General features: G+C 36.8%; 1 protein-coding gene across 25 annotated transcripts in view; it reads left to right on the plus strand.

Moving 5' to 3' along the window:
- The window catches only part of DLG1 (discs large MAGUK scaffold protein 1), a 150,835-nt gene that overhangs the window by 88,654 nt on the left and 40,598 nt on the right, over window positions 1-21,583 (plus strand). For 15 of the 25 annotated variants that reach the window (XM_065073917.1, XM_065073900.1, XM_065073899.1 and 12 more), the window contains 8 exons: window positions 2,937-3,035; window positions 6,635-6,688; window positions 10,265-10,315; window positions 11,382-11,506; window positions 12,823-12,992; window positions 13,577-13,713; window positions 15,799-15,943; window positions 20,059-20,185. In XM_065073917.1, coding sequence (XP_064929989.1) covers window positions 2,937-3,035; window positions 6,635-6,688; window positions 10,265-10,315; window positions 11,382-11,506; window positions 12,823-12,992; window positions 13,577-13,713; window positions 15,799-15,943; window positions 20,059-20,185 — 908 coding nt within the window. The remainder of the gene's footprint in view (window positions 1-2,936; window positions 3,036-6,634; window positions 6,689-10,264; window positions 10,316-11,381; window positions 11,507-12,822; window positions 12,993-13,576; window positions 13,714-15,798; window positions 15,944-20,058; window positions 20,186-21,583) is intronic. The other 10 variants (XM_065073905.1, XM_065073910.1, XM_065073912.1 and 7 more) reach the window with 1 other exon arrangement.

Here is a 21,583-nt window from a genome sequence, read left to right on the forward strand (position 1 = left end):
AATTTCAGGTTGGTTGGTGTTTCCTCACAGTGTGTGTTGGTTGAACATGAGAAGGTGGTTGTGTTCTTCCTTCTCACAACATCTTGACTTAGTGTTAGATTTGGAGGCAGTCATTTTAATTGATCACTTGAAGGTATTATCTTAGTGCTTTTTAAAACATACCACTTTATTTTTGTTTTTAAATATTAGAAGTCCATCCTGCACTTTAGAAATAATTTAGATCTATTCTACTGTTGTAGCAGAATGGCTTTTCATCGTAGGTGTCAGGTCACTGATTTAGGCTGACAGACTGTGAGTTGTTGTTTACGTTGTGCATATCTGTGTGTAACGGTCTATCACACTCGTGTGCCATGGTTCATATATATTTTTTCGAGGTTTTTAATTGGCCTGTTGCTTTCTTGTAGTTCAAGTTTGTCCAGAATTATTAAATGCTGTAACCAGAGACATATTTAGTTAAAATTATTTTGATGATAAGCTGCTGCTTTTTTTGTTTGTTTCAGAATACTTTAGCCCAGTAATTTGGAGAATTCCTAAAAATTACAAATGTTTCTTGAAAATTCTTGGGAAGCAGAGCACTGAAAACGATTCCCTGAGCTGCTGGAGCCCATCCAGCTGATCTCAGAGTTACAGAGAATATAATAATTTTCAGACTGATTACTTGCCATAATAAAATTAGCATTCTTCTATGGTAACGATGTTCCAGATGTTCTTGTTCTGATAGTTAGAAACCTTTTCATTTTTTGTGTTGTCCTCCCTTGTGGTGGCCGTGATGCCTACACCAGTTCTCTGTATTCCATGAAATGTGTAGGTGGAGACCCTCTTGTCTTGGTTTGGATCTGTGCATCCTTTGGTTGCCGGTGTCGTCAGCTTGTTTTCACCCACGTGGTAGTGGAGGAGACAGGACAGGAATGTGCCCAGGACACTTGGAGGAGCAGGGAGCAGCTTGTAAGAGTCAGTAGATACTAAACCACCAGCACAAAGGGAAAACTCAGTTACAGTACTAACAGCTTATGAGACTGGAACCTGAAAGAATGAAAGGACTTTGAACAATGGCACTTTAAAAATAATAAGGATAAAAATTTGAAAATTTGAGAGGATTCTTGAATAATTTGGGAATGAGAATCCCAGAGAAACAAGGGAGTTAAGAGTTGAGAAAAGGAAGGAAGCAGGAAAATAAAGCTGCCTGGTGGTGCAGAGGGGGCTGCACATGGTCTGGCCCATAAGGAAAATCAGCTATGACTGTGTCGGTTATTTTGCTAAGCAGAGGTAGCGGAGTGCAGTCAGTATCTAAGAATAACTTCAGTTTGTTTTTAACCGTCTCTTATTGCAGGAGTTGTAACTGTAAAGCTGGAATTTTTTCTCACCTGTTGACAGTTAGCTTGTCAGCCTTAATGTTATGTTATATTTTGATATGTAGTATGTGTATATCTGAAATTTTAGTTAACAGGTTTTTCTTACTGTGTGCACACATGGTAAGCTGCTTACTTTAGAACAAGGCAAACTCGAAGGGATAGCTTATGTTTGGCATATGTAACACTGCGTGATTGCTTGAACTATGTAATTTGATGTGGCCTCTGAAAGTTGCGTTGTTCTTCCAGTAGCTGGAGGTTTGTTGCACTGAGCGTTTCCTGCACCCTTTGCAAAATGCATATTATAAATTTTCTAGAACAATTTAGATTCTCCCCCATCCCCCATTTTTAACATTTGAAAGATTGCTCTATTTTCCATAGATGTAAGGATGCTTAAATGATATTAGTAATAATCTTTCAAAAGACAAAATGTATCTTGTTCTTATGTCTTTCAATAACAGCAATATTTTTCACCAGCTGTTCATTTTGGGTAGATTGAGCTGAAAAAAAACCCTGTAGAAATGCCATATATACATCTAATAAGGGTTGCCACTTTTGGGCTGTTTCAGTTTTAATATTTGCTTTTGCTCTTTAATTTGGTGTATGCCATTGGGTTATATTGCTTTGTTTTAAAATATCTCAAACTTTTAGAGTGTGTTTAATACTTATGTTGTGCATTTTTTTTATTGATCTTCATGATTTAATACTTTCTTTTGTCATTATGCTTCATAATATTTAAAGATCACAAGAATGTCTTGGAACAACTAAGTTGCATGAGGTTTGATCTGCTGTTCAGCTTATAATTTTGATTAGAGTTGCCAGTAGTTTTATGTTGCTGACAGCTTGTTGACAGCCAGTATGTTAACATCTCAAAGTGATTTGAGTCAATGTTTTGCTAAAAATGCTATTTGTAATCTTGTTCCCGTGCAGCTTAAGTATCAGTAGCTTTCCCAGTTAATATGTTAATCAAAATTCTTAATACCAAAATTCTTCTAGTCTGAAGGTGCATGGTAAACCTGTATGAAGATCTGGGAGGTAGACTGAGTCTATTGTAGGATCTTATGCCCATTTGACTAAAAGATTGTCTTTGATTTTTGCCCAGTTTAGAAACCTTATCATACTTCTGATTTTTTTTTTTTCCCCCCCTTTATTAAAAAGAAGTATTACCTTTGTTCAGTGCTGTCAGCTTTAGCCACTGTTTCTTGCTTTTGCACACTGTGGTATGATACTGAGGGGCTTCTGTTGTGAAGCTGTCCCACAGAAAGCCCCCCTGTCTGTCCACTGACATGGCCGGGTTCTCTGTTGGACCCCCAAGTCTTACTACTCTGTGCTGCAAGGTGAGTAACTCGGTGTAACCCGGTGAACGTGTCTGACTGCGCGGGGTTCTCTGACCTGAGCATGTTGCTGGGGATGCGTTGCTGCCATGTGCGCTGTGCTTAAAGGTGCATGGTTGCCTGCAGTTGTGGTTATAGTCTCCAAATCCATATGCTGCTTCAGAATTTAAGTTGTTAAATTTGCGTCTTGTTTGTTTTTAAATTTATTTTTTCTCGTTTTCATTATTTTTGACATTTTGTTGGTGATTTTTAGCCCACAGAAGCTGTTCCTTCCTCTTCTCCCATTGTCCCCGTGATCCCTGTCCCACCAGTCCCTGCTGAGACCACTGTCATCCCATCCACCATACCACAGGTTTTTATTCCGTTTTCTTTAATTTTGTTCAACTTTCATTTGTTCAATTTATTTCGTTGCTTTGTTTGAATTCATGCTGTGGTACTCTCACACAGAGGCTTGAGATGAACTGTGAAATAACAATACTCTTGTTTCCTCCGTTTTGTTTGTTTTATAGCAGCTGTTAGTCCATTTAAAATATCTGTATTTTCATATGAAAGCATATCAGTAAGTTGTGAAATAGCTTAAGAAAAAAAAAAAGGAAAGAAGCAACAGGATATTTTGTACTCTTACGTAATAATTTTAAAGCCATTTCACTGTTACTAAAATGTTGTTGCTTGATTTATTTATTTACAGAAAATTGTTGTCTCATCTTATATACAAATGAGATATATACACACCTTCAAAAAGTGACCCATCTTTTCAGAAATTATTTGGTGACGGATATTTTTGAACTTTAAAAGGATATTGAGCTATCCAGAATATTACTGGAATGCTTTTTGTAGCATACATGTCAGTATTTTTTTTTTCTTAAGGTCTTCTTTCAAGCTACGGGGCTAGACTTGAAACAGGTGCTAATCTTTTCCTATCTCTGCTACACCGTTAAATTTTACTGAATCCAATAATTATCAAAAGTTTTTTTACAGTTTTAGAGTGCAAATTCTAGTGGATGTCTGTTTACACAAATCTGCCACCTGTTCTTTTCCCAAGACAGACCAGAGTTTTGATAAATTTCAGAACTATTTCCTCATTGTAGAGTGATTCTGCCCACATCAGGATTTGAGGCAGACAGAGCAGTGTGACCAGTGGCCTTGTGCTGTCAGCCTTGGTGGATAAAGGCAGCCAAGGCTCCCATAGCACGCACTTTCAGAGGACTGCCAGTAGGCTAAACGTAACTTAAATTAAAATAATTACTGCTATGTGTATTCATATTTTCTTTGCTGTGACAATGTTCATGTCCGCTGATGATGCTGGCTCATGAGCAGAAGAGCAAGAACTGAGTGGTCTGTGCCTCTGTCTTCGTGCCTACAGCCCATAGCTGGAGTCAGCTATGGAATTGTGCATCAGACATGATGCTGAACACTTAGGAAGTTAAAATCAACTTGGGATTTTTCAGATGCATTTTTGTGCGATACATACATCTTTCTGTTTTGCCTGCTACATTGCACTTTAGGCAAGCCCTTAGCCTGCTTCTAAACAAACTTGTTAAATGGCTTTTAAATATTTGAACAGGCCCTGCCACAGAAGCTTGGAAGTGTTAGGTAATTTGGAGCACTCTGGCATAACAAACTAAAATAGCAGGTCTTCCTTCCAAAAACATTTGATGTTTTGAGTTAGATCTTGCCCTGTGTCTTTGCGGTGTCCAGGCATACCTTTGCCTTTGAAAGTTCTGGAACAAAGCTTTTCTCCTTCCTGCTTGGAAATGCTGGTAAATTACTGCTGCTTGATGTAGAATTCAGATATGGGCAGGAGGAGTGTTAGGAACAATCACTTATGGAAGGTGATTTGCACTGGTTGGCTAGTTCATGTCTCAAACCTGCTGTCCACATAGAAGCCTCACCCACCAATAACAATTAGTTTTTAGCTAGTCTTCCTCTTCTGTTTTTTTTTCCTTTTTCAAGACATGAAATGAAAGCATACAGTCAGCCTCAAGAAAAACATCAATGGGAAATCAGCTTTCTCTGACACTGCTTTTTCTTTTACTATGCTAGGATATCACAGAATTCTGATATTAAATAAAAATGTATTTCAAAATTGAGTGAAATGTAAAGAAAGTGGCTGAATTTTCAAAATTAACCCTGGTTTTGTCTTCTGTTTATAAATAGGAAATCTTGTCATAGGTGGTGCACAAATATAAAATAAATGTATCAATACTGATCTCTTTTTAGATCCAGTGGAGATTAGACTCCTGATGTCTCATATTCAGTTAGGTTTTTTTAGTACAGTGCAACATTTTGGTTTATTTTTCTGAAAATCATCTTGATTGTAAAGCTCTTACAGGCATGGCTATACGTATTTTAATTGATTCATATTTTTAGTACAGGATCTTACTTTTAATTTAACCTTACTTTAATAGAACTTGTGCTTGAATGAAAAGCAGAAATTGGAGTACAACTTAACGGCAGAAGCTGTTTGTGAGAGGCAGCATTGTTTTGACAGCTTTTCATCATGATACCGGTCAGTGGTACATGATTTCTGTGCCCCCACTGGGAGAGCGGCTGGATGACAAAGGTGTTGGCACCCTGACAAAGTCCAAAGTGTCATCCTTTGTGTGTCCTCTTTTTACAGACTACTCTGTTAACGTGCCACCCGACTTTAGTGATACAGGCCTAATTTCTGATACAGCAACCTGGTAGCACGTTGATGGCTCCTGTGTAGTGCTGCTAGGTTATTCATCTCAGTCTTCTGTAAGGAACTTTTGAGTCACCACTTACTTCCCAGCTTTTCGGGGCTTTTACAAATCATGAATTCTTCAGAAGTACGATGTTGTCATGGTAATGAAACTAAAATACAGAATATGAATAGGTTAGTGTAGTTGTCATGTTTTTGTAGGCCTTATCTTTCAACATGTTTAATACAAGCTTCTATTGCAGCCTGTTAAACTGTCCCTGAATTTATTTACACACACACATACACACATAAAAGATGGGAGAAAAAAATGATTGTTTTTGTACACTGAAGCAGAAAGATTAAATTCATTTTGTGCCACTGAGTTTGTGGATCCCTTTGAACTTGTTACATGCAACGGTATTTGGGATCTGGAATATATCTTCACACTTTTTTTTTTTTTTTCTGATCTTAGAACAGGCTACATGCTACCTATTTTAAAGACAGATAATTGGTGGAAAAACAGGAAATTTATTTGGAGGTATTTCAGAGAAGTGCCACCAGCCTGTATGTATTTTCTTTCATTCAAACACACACTTCTTGCGAAAATATTCTCAGTAACATCAGAGAATAAAAGCGTTTGCTTATTCTCCCAGTTCCTGGCTAGCAGGAATGCTGTACTAGTTTGTTTTTCTGTGGCAATAATCTCCAACTGCTTATGGCTCGAGAACCCATTATAACTTTCTGATGAAAGTACATGCTGTTATGCGGTAGGTGAATGCCTGCTGTGGATTGCTTTACAAGGCAGTTTTGTAAATCCTTTCTTCCCTAAGTTTGCGTTTCGGTAAGTTTCCAGTTTGCAGTTCAAAGAGAGGGAAAGAAATAAAGTCATTTTGGTAGGAACAAAGAAGGAATCAAGTCCACCAAAACATGGTTTTAAGATATTGGCTGGTAGAGCAACTTCTGAATGTTGTGTCACAAATTTCAAGGGTAACTGGCATCATGTCAAATGTTGGTGTGATTTGGTGTTTCCTTTGAAAAGGTAATAAATCACTGAACTTGTAGATGACACATAAGCTCAGGGTTCTGGAAGGATGTGATTTTTTTGTGTGTGATGAAAGCACTTTGTTCAGAGTAGAAACAAGCGTTCCAAAAGGTGAATTTTTGAGATTCTCAAACTGAGACTACTTTTTAACAGAACTCTGAGAAACACAGCAAATTAAATGTTGTATAATTATCATTAGTATTATTTTCTCTTATGCTGTATAATTTTTTTTATTCTTTTGTTAAAGGCAAATCCCCCTCCAGTGCTGGTGAATACAGATTCTTTGGAGACTCCGACATACGTAAGCCTACACTTGCTTTCTATTATAACTGTAGATAATGTTTTCTGTATATAGTTGATAGGTCTGTTGTTACTAATTAATAAAGTCTGTTTCACCTGGTAGTGCATAATTTCCTCATCTGTGCTGATGGTTATTTGAAGTCCTTAACACTGTTTCATGAAAAATAAAAAGAAATGGTAGACTCCTGGTGGAGGGTTCTATGTGAGTACTAGTGTGTGACAGTGCAAAACACTGTTGTTTGACACTGAACCTCTGGAACCTCAGAGAACGATCTGTTTCTTCAACTGTGCAGGCAGATGCTTTAATATTTAATGTGCCATTTCCATTGCATTTCTCATAAAAACACTTCTTAGTGCAGTAGCTATACTTCAGATTTTAGCACTCCAAATGTACATAAAAATGTGTTTGTTCTGTTTGAAACATTAAGGTAATAAGTGTAGTTCTGTGGAGGCTTAAATTTGTGTTTGGCAGCGTGTGTTTTGTGATAGGAATACCACTGACAGATTGAGACTTGAGAGGCTTTGGAATGTATGTTAGTTTGACATAGGTTTTAAGTGTGAATTTGCCTCCTGCATCTTCCTCCTATGGTTAGTTACATTTGTTTGTTGTTTTCCTGAACAGTGTTAAAGCCCGTGCTAGTTGCTTGATGATGTGTTTATTCTAGGTACTGATATTAGCAAGTAAAGAGTAAATCTTGTGCTTGTCAAAAGCATTCGTATCTTGATGTTGCTACAAGGATCTGTAATAGCTCACTGCAGATGAAAGAGTGAATTAACAGTTTAAGCAAAAGACAAAAGCTTAGTGCAGTGACATAATTGGCTCAGAAGTGTGTTCTGAGTGTAATAATGATGCCTCTGGCTGAAGGATCCCAGCAGTAGCCTGCAATGTGTGGCCCTTTCATTGGTGTGATGTAGATACAATTCAGAAAAACATACAGAAGGTGAGGTGTCTCCCTGCTCTTGAGAACTAAACCAAGAAGAAAATGAACAATAAATGTGTGTTAATGCTTCAGAAGGCCCCATCTGATACAGGCACGTGGAGGACAGTGGACAGTAGAAACATAAAGAGCAAATAAGATCAGAGCAAACTGGCACTCAAAATGATAAGCTGTCTAAATTACCAACTTGCAGCGAATGTAAAACAAACAAGACCGTAACTATGTATAATCAAACCTGCTCTGTAAGTGTAGGAGGTTGAGTAAAGGGATATCCTTCTTGGCTCCTAAGTAGCTAAGGGAATTGTTAAGTGATAAGTAATGTAAAATCATACTTGTGAGGTAACTGCATCATGAATCTACAAAAACCTTGACTATTAGATCTTTTTCTATTGAAAAAAATATTTTAAAAGGCAAAATATGATTCTAGATAGTCATCAGGGAACAAATGGTCAAGAACACAGCTCTTGTTATCTGAATCGTAAAGCTGCTGAGGAAGTTCTCCCTCTTAGAGCTCAAAACTGGGTTGGAAAAAACCCACCAAGAAGTGTATTTTTTTGTTCTTTGTAAAAGCCCAAGGAAATACACACAAAACTCAAGTTAGTGACAAAGTTAACTTCAGTACAGCCAAAAGGCTCTAACTAAATTCTGCTGAATATTCACATTCAAAGGAGATTGTGGCATATTTACAGCATTTGTATACAGCTCCCTTCATCCAGGGGAAGTCCTTGCAAATAAAGCTTGGGTTAGTGGATCAAAAGTTGCAAAAAGTAGAGTATGGCAGTGATCTATATCATTCAACGTGTCCTTGCTCCTGTCTCGGCCAGTGTTTGGTTTGTTAGAGAAAATGAATTCAGAGATAAATTAAAAAAAAAGAAAGAGAGACCATAGAACTGAGCTAAAGCAAAAGATAAAAATGATGCAGGTTCTTGTTTGCTGCTCTTTATCTAGATGATATTTTAAAATTGGATTATAGAGTTTCGTACATGGAAATTAAAAAAGAGACTGCTTAAATATATTAGGATTAGCTTTGTTCAGCATAATGGTAATGATTGTCTGTGTTACTTATTAAAAAAGAAATAAAGGCCACATACTGATCAATCATCGTGAGCCATTTCCCAGGAGCTGTAATAGTAGCTGACTGGTTCAGTTAGCACATGTTGTCATTGTTGTAGATAATGGCTCAGGGACTAAGCTAACACAAAAACTTCTTGATCACAGGGGCTTCTTTTGTGTGGGTGTAGTAATAGATACAGTTTTGTGTATTCAGAAGGTCAAGACCTCTTCCCTTTATGGTGGAGGAATATCATGTGTTAAAACTACGGTATCTTTTCCACTGAAGAAACTAAGGACATATCGGTTTTGAGATACTGTGCAAAGAAGATGATAATAATCTCATATGTCTGGAATGAACACGACTTCTGTTGTGTTATGGGGAGATATAATTAGAGATTCAGGAAAAACTGTAGGTAAATGAGCTTGATATTAGACAACCTGTGTAAGTTGTGGCCTCTCCAGCTTTTGAAGCTTTTAAATACATTAAACAAACATGTGAGGAACAATGTAGATGTGGTCTTAATTTTGTTTGGGGTTAATTGAAGTCCCTTTTAAAATTCTCTACTAGAAAACTACAGATTTTCAAATGTTTTATTCTATACATGTATTTTGTATCTTTGTAAAATCTTGAATAGTATGTTAAGAGTACGGAAGGCTACCAGATATAGAATATCTGAAGAATGACAGGATGCATCATAAAATAGTACTATATGTGTTGTTTCTTAAGTATTTCATCCTAAAAGGCTTGAAATAAGGAATTGCCTATAGCCGCATGTCGTAAATGCCGACATAGGTATCTCTGAAGGAAAGAATTTGAGTTCCAAGATACCTTAGTAACTGAAAAAACCTTAATGTTACTTTTATATTAAATGTGGTTACAAATTTGATATTTAATTGTTTTTGCTTAATTTGATATTTGTTACTTCTCTTCTTTGATTCTGTCCTGGTTCTGTAGACAGCAAAGAACGTGGGTGTCCTTTCTAACTTGAGGACAACAAGGCTTACTATAGTGTTTGGGTTTTTCATCTAGATTTATAAAATATTCTTTTAAACCCTTCTTCTCCTTTTGGTCTTGTTTTAAATTGCTGATGTTTAGCATATATCTAACATGATAATTAATAATATAAACAATTGTTAAATATTGCTTTGGAAGGGTCTTAACCATTTCTAGTGAGAAATTATATAAAGCCTCAGTCTTGGATTTTTCTCTGCTCTGTGAGGAACAACAGTTTGAAAATACTGATCTGTTCCTCTATATGATTTCTTTATACTGTGACCCCTTCTTTTCTCAGTTTCAACTTGCCATATGTCCTGAGAAACATCTGAGGATCTCAAGCGTTTTTTTCCTTCTGGCAATCAGAAGCAGAGGGTCTCTGCTCCAGTGTCTGTGTAGGACAGTTTGCTCTCTGAAATCTTTACTTTTAAACTCCTGCAACAAGAGTGTGATTCATGTACAGAGATGACCCTTCTGAGCTCAGTGGTCAGTGGGAGTCAGCTGAGATTTGATAGGAGTGAGCCCCAGCCGAGTAACCTGTGTCACGTCAAGTGTCAAATCCCCTGGAAGTCTCACTTTTCTTTCTTTATAGGTCAATGGCACGGATGCGGATTATGAGTATGAAGAAATTACTCTTGAAAGGGTAACATGATAAATGTCTTTCTGTACTCATGTTAGATGGTATTTATGTTACTTTAATATGAAAAATTAACCTCTTAGTATTGCTAAATGGCAATCCAAACCAATACTTACTGTGCTTTTTGGTGTGTGGTTGTTTGTTGTTGTTTTTGTTTGTTTGTTTTTAATTTAAAGTAGATTATACAGCCTAAAGAAAAAAAATACACACAGTTTCTGGAACAGGAATAGAAGTTTTTATTAATATCCTGACCATTAAGAGTAAAATGGGGGAAGGATTGGGGGAAGGATCTCCCTGAGACATACTGCATTTAGTGTTATTATCTAGACTTCTAGAGAGTAAAACCACAAATTGTGATTTCATTTCCTATATTTAATTTATGCTAGGCTTTTATTTATACCATTAAGTTTTACATTGAGACTCAGGCTTCCAGTTGAGATTACAAGCAACAATTTGACATATGCATGGCTCTTTTAGGTTTACGATGTAGAGATATATCTCAGTTCTCTTTTTTTCCTTGAACTTCACGTTAATAAAAAGCAATCCAGGAGTGGTTGTGTTTGATACGTGTGCAGTTGTGCTGGTTACTGAGAGGGTGAAGAGGTCATGCAGTTGATAGGAAGGGCAGGCAACCTTGAAGAGAAAACATCACGGTCTCCGCATTTGTGAGGACGTATTACAGACCTGACACAAGTTACTTAGGGGCTTCTCTGGGAAATATAATTTGTCACTAATAATTTGATAAGGAGCAAATATTCATATGAATAATCTCCAGATCTATCTGACTAGAGAGGGAAGTTTTAATCTAGTTTATCAAGTTCATTTGGAGAAAGCTGTGTGGTTGGAACTGTATCTCTTACACAATGACTTATGTTCTATGAAAATAAATTATAGTTTAAGCAGTATGCTACATATAATCATATGTAAAGTGTCTTAAGTTTTTTATCAGTGAAAATTATATAGATTTGCTTCTATATTGAATCAAATGATTATCTATGATTCTATGGAATAGATATTCTAGAATGTCTTTGCAAAATAAGTGTGTAATTTTTTTTCCCCCCTCTGCCTTTAGGGAAATTCAGGACTTGGCTTTAGCATTGCAGGTGGTACAGACAACCCACATATTGGGGATGATTCAAGTATTTTCATTACAAAAATTATAGCTGGAGGTGCAGCTGCTCAGGATGGGAGATTACGGTACGTTGACTTTCTGTGCTGGGTTACTAAATGTTTACTTTTTCTATTTTCAAGAAGTGGATGGAACAGTTTGTTACTTTTAGTAGTTTCATCATGCTACATTATATTTTAAATAAGTGTTTCTTACAGAAGTATATTGTTTAATAATGAAAAATGCTTGAGTGGACTGATTTTGCATTGCTCTCCCCACCCCCAGTTTGCAGTTAAGTAAAATCAAGTGACCTTTATATTTTCTGTTCAGTGATACAAATTGGTTGTGCTGTATGTTCTATAGTCCTTAATTCAATATACAAAGGAAAAGCTTATACAGATAGGATAGGTAACTCTTGCTACACATCTTCAAAATCTGTATTTTTTTTGTGTAAATTAACAGGGTGCTCCTTCTCCAGTATACCAAATTTTCTTATTTAATTGTGGACTGATAATTCTACTTCACAGAATCGCCTGGGTTGGAAAAGACCTCAGAGATCATTGAGTCCAACCCTTAACTCCTAATGGGGAAATTACTAGATGGTAGCAAGTGATATTTGGAACTTCCTTTGAAGGGTACTGTTAGAAGTTAATAAAAAATTGGACTAATAAATTATTTTTCTAATCCAGATCAGTCTTTACTCCTGTATCACTGTGTGGAAAGAAACCGCCTCTGATTGTAGGGCCAGGTTGTTGTTCTCTTGTGTTGCCAGAGTCTTGCCCTATCACTTTCGGTGCAAGTGCCCGATTCCTTGTGGTTTTTAGTCCTAATAAGCTTATTTCAAGGCTTCTTTTTAATTGTTGGCCATTGCCAGAGGTACATCTAGCAGCTCATGGTGACAGGTGTGTCGGGCATTGTACTGAGTGTAACGGGAGCTCAGGATTACTACAGCAACATGTTAGAGTGGAACGGTGGCGCTTAAACAGCTTGTGAGAAGCAGGAGTGGAAGTTGACTTGTTCATATAATGGCTTAAAAGTAGTGTGTTCTCACTGTGTGCCTCCTAGATGCTGAATTTTTTAATTCTTTGTTATAGCCTTAAACAAAAGGTAGTTTGTACCATGCTCTGTTCAAAATGCTGTTTAAATGAAACACATACAAGATGGTGTCCTCTTTAGTTGAGAACAAAATATTCCCTTTAAATGTTTTTAGTGATCCTCGTTTTCGTTTTAAGCACTAACAATTAGTTTTAGAGCATTGTCTTGAATCAATATAATTTTGAAGCAAAATCTTTTTATCTTAACGTGTTAACATGTTATTTTAGTGTATTGTAGATCAAATATTAGTTTCCTAATGTGTCTGTTCTGCTATAACACAAGAGCTGATCATGAATGTTGCTGTCTCTAGGGTTAATGATTGTATTCTACGAGTAAATGAGGTGGATGTTCGTGATGTGACACACAGCAAAGCAGTTGAAGCATTGAAAGAAGCGGGATCAATTGTACGATTGTATGTCAAAAGAAGAAAACCAGTCACAGAAAAAATAGTGGAAATCAAACTTGTGAAAGGCCCTAAAGGTACATAGGAGCGTAAAGCTGCTGGTTAGAGTTGATGATAGATTTCTGCATTTATTTTTCAAACTAAAGTAGTACCTTGCGTATGAAGTTCTAGGAAATGCAGAATCATGAAAAATAAAATAAAGGCATCTCAAATGATTCTGAATTTTCATCCAAGTGTCCTGAAACTGTTCTTGTAGAATGCATATTTTTCTTTGAAATAATAAAAATGTGTTTCTGATAGCGTTTAGTAATTTTTAAGAACATGAAAAATGGGAGTAAAATATTTGATTGAATTACCTAGAAAGAATCTTTGAGAGATTAAGAAACATTTAGTGAAGCTGTTATTTTGTTTCTGTATGGGTAGATGTTGGAAAATGGTGCTGTAAATAAGTGGTGATGCAATAGCTGTGCTGTGTCCGTTTTTCACAAGGCATTAAGTAAATGATTTAGCTTTTGATTTTCAGAAGTTCTGTTGTGTCTTTTCCAGCCTAATATTTTTATATTTGTATGTTTGATACATACAGTAGCATTATTATTTATAGGTAATTTGAATCTAATGAATTCTTGGAGATTTCTTGAGTAATGACTCTATCTTCAAGCAGGTCTTGGTTTCAGTATTGCTGGTGGTGTAGGAAATCAGCATATACCTGGAGACAACAGCATCTATGTAACCAAAATCATTGAAGGTGGGGCAGCACATAAAGATGGCAAACTTCAGATTGGAGACAAACTTTTAGCTGTAAGTAAGAGCTGTACCTATTGTTGGTCATTCACTTTTAGGCCTAGTAAGTGCATTATTGACTTTGTGGTTAAGCTGCCTTCCAGTGGAGTCTTATTTCATAGAAATCAGTAAAAAAATTAATACGGCCAGGAAATCAATAATAAAAAATCAAATCTGCGGTGTTCAACACCATCTCATCAGGAAATCTGAAATCTGTTTGTTGGCCCAGTGTTTCTGCAAAACCCGTATTAATCAGCGTGTTTATTTCTGATGCCTGCTAACATTTTTCTGGAATGTGAGTGATGGGATAGTAAACCAGCATACAGTCAAAAAAGATGAATGGAAAGGAACTCATGTACTGGTGGCTGGCCAGCCTGTAGCAAAACTGCTGCTTATATGGGATTTCAGTGTTTGTAATGCTTTTGGATTCTTTTAACCTTAAAATACCTCAGAGTTGGATTTTCTATACACAAAGTAAAAAATAACTTTCAGCTCTTTTAAATATTAAATTTACTATTAGCTGCCCTACAGGTACCTTTGTGTGCCTTACAAATTCACAAACCCAAAGATCTAGCTGCTTGATGATAATGCTGTTAATGTTTGATGGTTTTAGGTTTTAAAATCTGCATCATAGGAGGTGTTTTGATTATAGGACTTCCCCACTATATAAGGGCACTGGAAAGCTTCCTTTTAATGGCAAACTGCTTTCCAGTGTTATAATTTGTCACCTGTATGAGGAAATTAATGATAACTTGCTTATATCATAAGATATGTGAGAGGTTTTAAAGAATTTGTTAGGAATATCAAACTTCTGTGACAGATTACAAAAAATTGCCTGACAAAATTAAATAAAGTGGCTATGGATTAATATCAAATACTGTTTCAGGGGTGCAAGGAACATATGCTTCTGGATCTAGTAAATACAGTGTCCTAACTTATTGTAGCTGAATCATTCCTTCAGTTCATCCAGTTAGAATTTTAATCTATAATGTATTCTGATTAGTTGAATTTCACTTTGTCAAAATTTCAGTCACTGAGGCAGAGATGAGCTCCCATATTTTGCAGCATGTAACTTTCTGTCTGTGTGTTTAGGTTGTACTGTGCTTACCAATGCACTTACTGTGCTTACCAATGCACTGCACAATGACTTGTCAGTCATTAGGAGTGGCAGGAATTTAAATCAATTTCTAAAAAAACCCAAACAAACACCAATAAGAGGCTTTTAGAAAACTTTTAGAAAATACAGATAGAAATAATATATGTAAGTGGTAGAGTTGTTCCCCTGTGACTAGCAATTGACAAGGCCCAGTTGTTATTACACAGGATATAAAGTTTTGTAATCAAACTGAGGAAAGTGTCTTTGTTCCCTGGAGTTCAGTGCAATACAAGCCTTGTTTTCCATGTTGCTTGGAGTTGTCTGGAGAAGTTACTTCCCACTTTAAAATATGGAAGAGAGGGCAAACAACTGAATTTACTGAAGCTTTAGATGAGATACTGATTGTTAAAGGATTTTTAATTTTCTTTTTAAACTGAAGTGCTAGTGTTTCACCTGAATAGCAATACTTTCAAAAAATCTACCTGTAAAGTTAAACAAGTTCCTGTTAATTGGCATGTAAATCAGTCACTTTGGGATCTTCTCCAGGTTTGACCCCTACTTTGACCTCTTGCAAGAATATGTTGTCCCGTTGTAATGTCTAGAACTTCATTATATAATGATAAGATCATGTAGGATTTCTTCTTCCTAGAAGAAACTTTCTTCTATTTAATCCTTGCAATAACAGATTGTGTCAGTGCTGTGACTGTGCAAGCTTGTGGCATTTTGAGTGTCATTTGTCCCATTAGTTTTCCAGTCATGTGTGCCTTCTTTAGAATGTTACAGTCAAGAGAGATTATAATAATCTTTTGAGGAAAGAGTTGTCTGTCTTCTGTTTCACAGCACTACAAAGCATCTCTTATATAACTTTTCAATAACCAATTATGTCTGTGGCACATGAAGCCCAATAAAGACTCTCAAAGCCCAAGTGCTCCAACAGCTTTCAGTGAGCGTCTGGTGAAAATGCACGTTTTTCTGTCTTGAGAATTTGTTTATTTTTTTCTCTTTAGGTGAACAGCGTTTGCTTAGAAGAAGTTACTCATGAAGAAGCAGTGACTGCCTTAAAAAACACATCGGACTTTGTTTATCTGAAAGTTGCGAAACCCACCAGCATGTTCATGAATGACAGTTATGTTCCTCCTGACATCACGAACTGTAAGTTCAGCTTCTCTTTGTGATTTAATTTTTTTTTTCCTTTAAGGTGTTAATATACCTCAATTTTAGTATTTTAACAACTTCAAGCTTTTAAAAATTATGTAGAGTGAAAATTTGATATAAGAAAGTTGATTAATTGGAAAGCTGTGTGCTGAACAGTATCCTGTCCCATAGCTTGTGTACTGGCAAGACAGCAGCAGTGGGGCACTTCATTGTTTCTGTGGCCGGTGTGGCCTCGTCCGAGTGCCTTGGTGTTTCTGGTGAGTGCGGAGAGAACGGCTTCCTTCGTTCTCCCGGGGACTGTGAAGAATAACAGACAATGCACTGCATAGATGTTCAGTGTCCTGTGAACTAAGCAAAAGAAAATGCTGTTTCAGGTAGAGGTTAGTGAAGTTCTGACTTACTTTTTTCTGTTTTCCTGCTTTTTCATGAGCTGTACGTATTTGAATAAACAGGACTGGGAAGAGCATGGAGGTCTTGACCTCTGATGCCTTCCTGTGAATGTATTGCAAAATTCTCTGTTAACTTACTTGAAATCTTCGGGTTTGACATAATTGTTGATAATTCAAGTGGAAGACCACTGAATGCTATAGTGAAAAGAGTTTAAGAATTTTTTGTTGACATAAGGGTACTCGTTACAGAAGTCTTTCTGAAGTCAGATGTCTGAATCCAGAAGGTTCAGGGTTGAACTACAATGTAAAGGAAAAGCTGAATTGAATTTACTGTTTCTCCAAGAGGGATATTACCATTTAGTGTTCAGAGAAAGGGATGAGAGTGATATAACTGTCTTTGAAAGACTGAATAGCTGGACTTTCTGGATGACCAGTTTTACTCATTTTGCCACATAAAATGGTACTGGGGAGGGTTTTTTAGGGTTTTTTTATTTCTATTTCCTGCAGTCAGATAGGAGTAATTAATATGTAGCACTGATCTGTTCAGATATTACTTCATATAGACAAAGGAATGTTTTTGGACCAAGAAGTCACAGATGTTGAAGAACAACAAACAAAAGTGCAGCACAACAACAGACTGAAGTACCTTATAAGCCCATCATTTATTTGCGATGCCTGCAGTATCTTTAAATCTATTTCTAAGCTTATTGAATTACAAGTTGGAGCTAATCAGGTTTTATCTTCACTGTCTTATTAGAAGGATATTCTCAGAGGCTTCATTCTTTGACAGAAAACTGATTTTTGGGCTTCACTTATTCATCCCCAGTTTTATACTCATATACATGGTTAGAGAGCAGCCGTTTTCCCTTATGGTGTCTAGTTTGTCCAATAATTCAACCTTTCCCACTGTTTCCTTGGAAGTCAGACTTATTTTTCTCTCTCCTTTATAACTGACCTCTTATGTTTCACCTTGAGTTCAGATTTTCCGGAACAGAGGTAACCAGATTTGTACATAGTGTTCCCGGTAGTGTTGCAGTAGTGCAGTTACACTGCTGTGGATGACGATGTGACAAACATAGAAGTGTCTTATCTAGTACTACTTTATCTTGACTTGATCATCAGGATATTTATTTTATGAATCTCTTGTGGGGGCAAAGGCAAAGCCTCAAGGAAACCTAGAGAGAGAAAAATGGAGAAGGAGCTGGTTCCTCTTAACTTGCCCAATCCTGTAACTCCGCGGTACCCTGATATTGGCAAAAGTCATTAACTCTTGCTCAGAAACAACTTAGAATAAGGCTTAAATGGAAAGGAACAAAGCACTATAGCAATTTAGAGGACTGGTTATCTATTTTGGGAGGGAAACTGAACTGAAACTGTTAAGTTTGTGTGAGTAGAGGAAAGAACCTGTAGCAGGATTTGACAAATGTACTCCTTTACTAGGCAAACATAAAGGAATGGTTTGGTGTAAATGTAGATTCTAATTTTAAATTGTGTGCTTTGGTACAGTTCGTTAGTTGATACTTTAATCATAGAAGACTGTCTGTAGACTTAAAAAGTTAAGAACAGAGGTACCAAATTCAGAATTTGTTTGTCTTTAAGACTTTCTGGAACTGGTCTAGTTTAGTTACAGAGTTAAGGATACTGGGAAACTGCAGGTAACACAGAAATAATAGGAAATCTTCAATTTTCTTTCTGTGTAGAACTGGGTTATGTCAGGTGAGGGTGGATTTGGAAATGAAATCTCTCCTTAAGAGTCTTTGACTTTTGCTGTCAAAGCAAGTTCATTTTATGCATAGAATTTTCTGTTCATCCAAAACACAGCTTCTTTATCAGTTACATCAGTAATAATGTTTACTTGGAAACAGAAGCTTAGACCTGATTGAGGATTCAGAAAGTGATGGCTTGCCTTTTATTTCTGTCATGTGCCTCATGAATATTCTTCAGGTATAATCTCCAGCTCAAATAGTTTTAGGAAAGCAGAGACATGTTTCTTGCAGGAACTCTGTAGAGAGCCTGAAATAATAAACTGTTCTATTGCGTGATAGCTGAGTTCTAGTTGCGTGGTGAAAGGATATAAAATTAAAAATATTAGCATATATGGTAGTATCAGATGGTATGTATGTTTCTGAGTATGATGCCGTTAAAAGCCTTAGGAACCTTAAAAACAGTTAAACGAAAAGCACTGTAAGTCAACAAACATGCTCTTCTTATCCTTGCAGGGAGCAGGAGGGGAAAGGTGCAATGAGTGTGTGTGTGTTTAAGCTGCTCCAAAAAATGTTTTTCAAAGTCATGTGTCTTAAACAGCTCCTAATTATCAGGGAATTCTCAAAATGAATGCTTTTGTTGATAATTTGGTTTTAGCAAAAGCAGCGTTCTCTTTGCTCTAGACCTCGTGAAGCTGACTTGAGGAAGCTGTTTTTGTGTGGTGTGGAAGGGGACAGGCTTCCTCTGGTACCCAGATTCTGATTTTTGATGAAACCACTTGTGAATCCAGAGTTGCAATTTCCAGAAGCTCTGCACAATCCCAGACTAGAGCATGCAATGCTCCGAGGGCTGGTGCGGCTCAGTAACACAAGTACTTTATCAGCTGATGCTTTGAAACTACGTGAACTGTTAGCAGTGGATTTTAATGTTTGCTGAAGCACATTCTAGAAAATGGACAGAGCTCTAATACTGTGACTAAGCTGTAAAGAATAAGTAATCTGCCTAGTCAGGTAGGATCCCAGATGCTGTATGGCAGGTACTGTAGGTGGTTCTCTGTCTGGCTCATTAGCTCTTTTATGGGACTGTTGATCAGGGTAAGACAGTGTTGATGTGATACATACTCCATTCTGTGTATGGAATTTACTGCACACAGGTTTACTAGAAATTTAGAATAATACAGAACCAATCCAGTGCAGGTTGGGTGGTTTAAAAGCCGGCTATTTAGCAAATCTGTCATGGAAAAATGCTTGTGATGAAGTTTATGTATGATCCAAATGTTCTGACAGTGGTCTAAAAAGAAAAACAAAACCGCATAATATACAGCTCACTTCTGCATTCTGTGTCATATCTATTCACTTAAAAAGCTTTGATTTTTAGTGTAAACCTTCAAAGGTCAGGTACCGCATCAGTTAGAGCAGGTGAATAAGAGTGAGGCGAGTCCATCAGCTTTAATAATGTTGAATCTGTGAAGTGTCCCCACCCTTCATGTTTAAGCCTCGAAGCGTGAAGCACCTACACCAGGATGAAGATGTTTGCCTTGTAGAACGTGCTTTGTAATAGGAGAAAGTGGGTGAATGGACACTTAAAATTGACGTGCCTAACTTGGGAAATATATGGCATCTTCTTATTTATTGGAACAGCTCTTCTGGAATTGTAGAATGTTTTCCACCAATTGAAGTCATTAAGGTGATAAATTTTTCTATTGTGTGTTGTGGTTCAGGTAAAACATATGCACTTCATGCACAGGAGTTATGGCCTGTTATGCAAGAGAGTAGACTAAATCGCTGAAACACTCCTTTCTAGTTTTAATCAGTAAACCTGTGAATAATGCAACCGACTCTTATAGAACAGTTGAATTTTTTTGCACCAGCTTGTTTGTTCCTCTCAGTAAATAGATGCCTCTGACCTTGAAGAGTGGAAGGTTGAATAATCTTACCTTTCTTACCCAGGGTGTGCTGTTGGCTGAGCACAGCTCTTTTCCATTCCTTAATGCTTATTTATTTTTTTTCCTCTTCGAAGCTTATTCTCAGCCAGTGGATAACCATATCACTCCATCTGCCTACTTGGGACAGTCCCTGCCCCCAGCATCACCAGGCCGATATTCACCCATTCCCAAGGGAATGCTTGGAGATGATGAGATTACCAGGTAAGGAATGACTAAAGCTACATGGGAAATTAATTAACCAGGGAAGCCCCTAAGACGTTTGTGGGCACAATAGTAGTGAATTCTATATTTTATTTCAATAAATAAATGCAAATGATTAGTTTCTTAACACTTGTAAACATTAGTGTGATGAGAAAACTAGGTATGTTTATATACACACGCACAATTTAGCAGTCCAGGAATAGTATTAAAATCAAAATGCCCTGCCAAAGTGCTCCATGAGTTCACTAAGCTTTTTAGGATGGTAGTATGAGCAGACTAGACATTATTTCTTGCTTTAAAGCCAGCAATCTTTCCCTCCTCACCCCCCACCACAGACAAGGGCTGGTTTGATGGATTAGTATATCCAGAAGGGCTAGAGATCTCTTAATGCTTTCTCATTAGCAGACCATTCGTTCCTTCACCGATTGAGTAGCTTGCATTAATCTTTTGTTCATCATCGCTGATAAAGGGGAGCTCTTGTAATTTTGTTATCTTTCTGTTCTGCAAGTATAGGGATGTTATACTGCTTATTCAGAATGTTGTTGCTGAATTATGTCACAGCATCGTCTGATACAGATGTTACTTTCTGAGACAGGGTCCACCCAGGCTTGAAGTATACGTAATATAATATATTGGAGAATTTATTTTAGCATATCGGAAAGTAGAAGAGATTCATATATGTCTTTGTCGTTATTTTTAACTTAGGGTTGGGTGGACATGTAAGCCAAAGTGATTCTGTCCTGTTGATAGCATTACTGAACTTAGGGTTTTATAGCTTTCCTTTAAAATTACTGTAAAATGAGATTTTTACATTTCTCCTGAAACACAAGGGTTATTCAGATAAGGTTTGAGGTGATTTTCCTTAAATTACCTTCCCATCTTCTGCTCCCTGCATCCCAAAAAGAGGTTTAGAAATTTTGAGTATTATTTTAAAAGAGACTGTGTATTTATGTTCTTTAAGTGCAGCTTTTTTGTTCATGTATTAGTGTGGTCCAGAGCAATATACAGAGGTTTTCACAATGTCATTTATTTGTAACTAAAGAGTACTCTGAAAGGATGAATGTAATAGTTGATAGCAGGTGAAATTTAAGAAATTCACACTAAGTTGCTTGAAGAGCTAGTACAAAAATTGAGTTATTTCTAAAGATCGGGCTAGATGATGCTTCTTGTTTTGGAAAATGCAGCTGCTTAGTTTATTCTATAAATTAATAGTTAATGTCTCCAAATAAGAGTGTCCATTAAATTGTTCTTTAGTGCTCTCTAGTGATTTTTCAAATGCAGTGCACGGTTGCTGTGCTTTATTAGAAATGTCTGCTTCTGAAATAAGTTCTCCTTTTGCTGTATTGGCTCAAGTAGCAGATGAGTAGAATTTTGGAAAGAGTATTTCTGCATTAAAAG

The sequence above is a fragment of the Columba livia genome, chromosome 9, assembly GCF_036013475.1.
Source record: "Columba livia isolate bColLiv1 breed racing homer chromosome 9, bColLiv1.pat.W.v2, whole genome shotgun sequence".
NCBI lineage: Eukaryota > Metazoa > Chordata > Aves > Columbiformes > Columbidae > Columba > Columba livia.